The sequence below is a fragment of the Asparagus officinalis genome, chromosome 8 (genome assembly GCF_001876935.1).
Source record: "Asparagus officinalis chromosome 8, Aspof.V1, whole genome shotgun sequence".
Taxonomy (NCBI): Eukaryota; Viridiplantae; Streptophyta; class Magnoliopsida; order Asparagales; family Asparagaceae; genus Asparagus; species Asparagus officinalis.
Genome location: NC_033801.1, coordinates 31919381 through 31924518, shown reverse-complemented (window position 1 = coordinate 31924518; position 5138 = coordinate 31919381). Strand labels below are relative to the sequence as shown.

At 38.8% G+C, this 5138-nt stretch overlaps 1 protein-coding gene across 1 annotated transcript; it reads left to right on the top strand.

Moving 5' to 3' along the window:
- LOC109821091 (BTB/POZ domain-containing protein NPY2-like) lies at positions 332–4671 on the top strand. Its single transcript, XM_020387285.1, has 5 exons — positions 332–626; positions 1447–1996; positions 2845–2914; positions 3090–4268; positions 4462–4671. Exons 2-5 carry the CDS (start codon positions 1935–1937, stop codon positions 4669–4671), a joined length of 1521 nt encoding a protein of 506 aa, XP_020242874.1. The 5' UTR covers positions 332–626; positions 1447–1934.

Here is a 5138-nt window from a genome sequence, read left to right as displayed (position 1 = left end):
GACACCTCACCTGTCCCCTCCCTTGGTCCCATATTTTGGGTTCTCATAGCAGCATTCTTAAAGATATTGTAAAAGTGAGGGGGTGAAAATTATGACAATGGCAGCCTTAGAATAATGGCATAGTGTTGGAACTCTCAACAGTGTAAGAAAAGAAGAGCAGTTGACATTCTTTATTGACTGCCTACTCCAGTTGAATTGAACCTCTCAAAATCAAATAAACAAATATGTACTCCACAAAATCTTGTATCATAATTCCCTTGCAATCAAGCGCTCTGGTCTGGTATCCTATGAAAATGAATGAGTGAACCAAGGCTTTTTCTTGTACCTTCAGGGGCATTCATAGCATTTCTCAGAAAATTTAATGGGTATTACAGTCTTAACATAAATCAAGGAAAAATAATTATTACTAGCAACAATAAAAAGGAGAGAAAGGATAAAGGAAAAGGCGGGTTCTTGATGGTGTTTGTTCATTGAGAGCGTGTAGGAGAGGAGAATAATAAAAGTTGAAAGGAGTTCAGAAATTGTTCTTTCTTTTTTCCTCCTCTGCTGCTGTTGTTGCTGCTGTTGGTGTTGCTGCTGATATGGGAGTGTGATTCTGAGTTCTTAAGAGAGTACACCTGCAAAAGGTTGTTATGACTTTTGTTGATGTGGGTTGCTTTTGTTTTGGCTTTAGTCTCTCTTTTTCATCTTCTAAGCTTCTCTTTTTCTCTTTGGTGTCTTGTTTTGTCTGTTTCTATTTGATGGGTCTTTCCCCTTTTATGTTGGGTTGTTGTTGTTGTTGGCTTTTGCTTTTGATGCTTTTGTGAGATTTGCCAACTTTCCCTTCTTTGGCTGTGGTGGATGTTTTTATGCAACATTCTTGTGGTGGTTTGTTTCTTCCACTTGATGCTTCTCTTGAGCTCAATATTATGACTATCTTAATCTGAGATTTTCCTTCTTCGTTTTTGTTCTCTTGAGGGTTTTATTTGGAAAAAGTTTTGATTTTTACTATCTCATGTGAGAGACTTTTATGGGCAGTAAGTGATTTACTACTCTTTTTTTGTGGTGTTTTTTTTTTTATCTGGATAGAATTCGTATTTGCTCATTAAATTTACTTGACCAATATTTTATTTGCCTCTGTTCATCTCATGCAGTTATTTTTTTTTTATATACTATTATTATCTGCTTGCAACATATGCCTTGGATGATGAGTTTTTTTTTTTTTGTTCTCTCTCCCAAAGCCAAGTGCATCCAACTCAACACATTCTTGGCTCTGCATTCAGTTTATTAAATGCAATTTCTGATGTGGGTTTTATCAACTTGATAAGATTCCAACAGGCTCAGCAGTTGATTTTGTCTCTCCAAGCTCTCTTCCCCCCTTATTTTCTTTACAAAAAAAGATGCTACCTGTCTGCAGTTTCAGTGATCGTCATCTCCTTACTCCGAGGTGCTGTTTTCTTTTTGCAGGAGGGTTCTTGCTTTTGGGAGTTAAATGGGAGGAATGTGGATGTTGGAGTTCGGGACTTGAAAGCATTAAGCACCAGATCTTAAGATATCTTTGCAACCAAGCAAAAAAGAATATATATATATATATAGAGAGAGAGAGAGAGAGGAGTAATTAATTTAATGTCAGTTTAGTGTTTGTGGGTATCTCTGCTCGCGCTTGAATTATTTGCTACTAAAGATAGAGCCTGTTCCTCTGTCTCCTTTGCATTTAGAGAAGTTGGAGGCTTTGTCATGTGCTCACGTTTAGGCCCTTTTGTTGCTTGTATCATCTTTTTGTATTAGCCAGCTTGCTCTGTTGAAGTACTTGGACTTCTCCTTTGATACTGGAAATCCTTCCACTAATATTTTAGAATAACCACTTGGTTGAGTTGTTGGTTAGGTGGTTATAAGTAAAGGTTAGCCTTGAGCTCATACTAATTAGACTCTTGAGTGATTCAGTTTCTGCCACAATGAAGTTTATGAAGCTTGGGTCAAAGCCTGATTCTTTTCAGGATGACGGCAACGGCATAAGGTGAGATTTTTCATGGATTTTGTTGCTTTTGGTAGTACCAATTTTGCATATTGTTTCATAGTATATATTCGATTTGGAATGCTTATTTGTTTAGGCCTGTTTTTTGTGTGTTTATTGTTGGTATTTGTCTAGATTAGTCTTTTCATAAAGATCTATAGAAAATAAATGAAACTGTCAAAAGTATTCTAGATTAATGCTTTCATTTTGTTATAGAAATGTTATGCGTAAGAGAATTATATAACCTCGTAGGTCTAGGCTGGGTGACCTCCTGAGAAGTCTTCGCTTAACATGCTTAAGTGCATGTCAATGGCTTATTTTAATGTTGCATTATCTGGTATCAGTTCGAGTATCTACTTAGTATTTTTTTAAATATACTCTCTCTTTAGTTTTGCACCAAAAAGGCGTATAAATCAAATTAGTAGGCTGGATAAGGTTATCGGCCTATGCCATCCTTATGCTGAATGATCAAACTTTGTTTTAGCACTTTTTGTAATTAGTCCTCTGTAGTCATTTGTGTTAGTTAATTGAAATACACAAAGTACATGATAATTTATTAGCAATTCGGAGTTAATTTCTGAGAAAACTATGAAAAAGTTCAATGATACTTTGTTGAAATTTACTCCTGCTTTCAACCATTAGTCACTCGACATTTATTCTTTCCATTTTGGGTTCTATGCTTAATAGTTAAAAAAAATAGGTTTCTTATCACTGATAAAAAGGCTCTTTCACCTCTTAGCCGGAATCGTAAGGCATTGCTTCTACTTCGTGTAAACAATTACTCATGTTTTTGAGTTCATTACTTTTTCTTTATGTGTTGCTACATGCCTAAGTAGTATTGATCTTCGCAGATTTGTGACAACTGAGTTGGCAACTGACGTCATTGTGAATGTTGGAGATGTGAAGTTTTATCTACATAAGGTGCAGTTCTTTGCGTCAAAATCACTATATTGTTCCATCATAGAGCATAAAGAGTATCGTGTTGTGTAAACTTTTGTAATCAAATCACCTCATCTGTTCCCAGTGTTGCTTTTTCAATAAAATTTAACAAACAATAACAACACATCATATGCTGAACAAAATTATATCACTGCAGTTTCCCCTTCTGTCCAAGAGTGCTCGCTTGCAACAGTTAGCAACCAGTAACAGTAGTGAAAATGACGAGATACAGATTGATGATATACCTGGTGGTGCTGCTGCCTTTGAAATTTGTGCAAAATTTTGTTACGGCATGACTGTCACCCTCAATGCCTACAATGTGATTGCAGCTCGCTGTGCTGCGGAGTACCTCGAGATGCATGAAACCGTTGAGAAAGGGAATCTCATATATAAGGTCGAAATTTTTCTTAGCACCAGCATCTTTCGTAGCTGGAAAGACTCTATTATCGTCCTCCAAACTACAAAATTTTTACTACCTTGGTCTGAGGACCTGAAATTGGCCAGCCACTGCATCGAATCCATAGCCTGTAGGGCTTCTATTGATGCTTCAAAGGTCGATTGGTCTTACACTTACAATCGAAAGAAGCTCCCATCTGAAAATGGGCTTGACGCAAGTTGGAATGGAGTCAGAAAGCAGCAGTCAGTGCCTAAAGATTGGTGGGTCGAAGATTTGTGTGAGCTTGAACTAGACTTGTATAAACGAGTTATAGTGGCTATACGGGCTAAGGGAAGAGTGACTAATAAAGTGATGGGAGAGGCTCTTAAGGCTTACACATACAGAAAGCTCCCGGGCTTTTCCAAGGGTAGTGCAATTGAAAGAGGTGATAATGCGAAAAGCCAATCCTTGTTAGAGACTGTGATCAGGTTGCTGCCAGAAGGAAAAGGGTCGGTTTCATGCAGTTTTTTGTTGAGGCTGTTAAAAGCTGCGAGCTTTTTTAATTGCAGTGAATTTTGTAAGAGAGAGCTGATCAAGAGAATAGGGTTGCAATTGGAAGAAGCATCAGTATCTGATCTCTTGTTGCCGGCTGCTCCGGGTGAAATAACTGTGTATGACATTGATACAATTTTGAGCATACTGGAGGAGTTTGTGATGCAGGAGAAATATCTTGCAGAAAAAAGCTCAAAGGTTGCAGAAGTTGAGGAGGTCATAAATCCGGTTTTGGTTTCAAACTGTTCGAAGGTGAATGTGGCTAAACTTGTTGATGGATATCTTACTGAGATTTCAAAAGACCAAAATTTGCCACTTTCTAAGTTTCTTGATCTTACTGAAATGGTGCCTGGAGACTTGAGGCCTGTGCATGATGGGCTTTACCGTGCTATCGACATGTATCTGAAGGTACATTCTTACAATCCTTTCAAGATTTCTTTTAGATGAATACTTGGTGTGTGAAGCTTACTATGAATACATTTTCATATCTAAATACAGATACATGATCTCTTGTGACTTGCTACACATCACATTATCATGAACTATGGAAAACCCTAGTTTTCAGTTGTTTTGACTGTAAAATACATGTACTTAATTTCAGGAGCACCCAAGCCTGAGCAAGAGCGAGAAAAAGAAGATCTGCAGTCTCATGGACTGCAGGAAGCTCTCTGCAGACGCCTGCGCCCATGTAGTGCAGAACGAGCGGCTTCCTCTGCGCATGGTCGTTCAGGTCCTCTTCTATGAGCAGGCACGTGCATCTCTCAATGTGCATGAAACTGGCAGCGGTGGGTCTTATGGGAGCTCAAGATGAAACTGATGGGTGGAGGAGCTAGGGTTAGCGAGAGCAGTGGCAGTAATGATGCGCACAAAAATGGGGGAGATGGTAAAGGAAGTGGAAGGGTGAGAGGGATTATGATGCCAGGAAGAATTCTTGGGAAATTTTTGTCGACTAAAGCACATGGTGGTGGCGGCGATAGTAGCAGTTCGGATACTTCAGGGAGTCCAGATGAGCCGAAGTCGACGCCTTCGAGGAACATGACACCTTCAAGGAACGTGAGGCGTTCAATCTCTAGAGGCTGAAGCAATGGATTAAGACTGCCGGTGGTTGGGGGCTTTTTTTTTTGTGGGGTGGGGGGTGAAGAATTTTGCATGTACCATATATAAGAGAAGAAGCATTGCTCTTAGTTCAGAGAGAAATCTGTAAGGTACTAGAGATCTGATGTAGTTCTTTTCTTTTTCTTTTTTTCTTTGCAGCAAGTTCTAGAACTTTTAACTTCG

Bases quoted from the DNA above. Each gene is read 5' to 3' on its own strand.
- LOC109821091 (XM_020387285.1), top strand. From the start codon at position 1,935: ATGAAGTTTATGAAGCTTGGGTCAAAGCCTGATTCTTTTCAGGATGAC. The intron at 1,997-2,844 runs GTGAGATTTTTC...TGATCTTCGCAG, and splicing joins GATGACGGCAACGGCATAAG to ATTTGTGACAACTGAGTTGG. The intron at 4,269-4,461 runs GTACATTCTTAC...ACTTAATTTCAG, and splicing joins CTATCGACATGTATCTGAAG to GAGCACCCAAGCCTGAGCAA.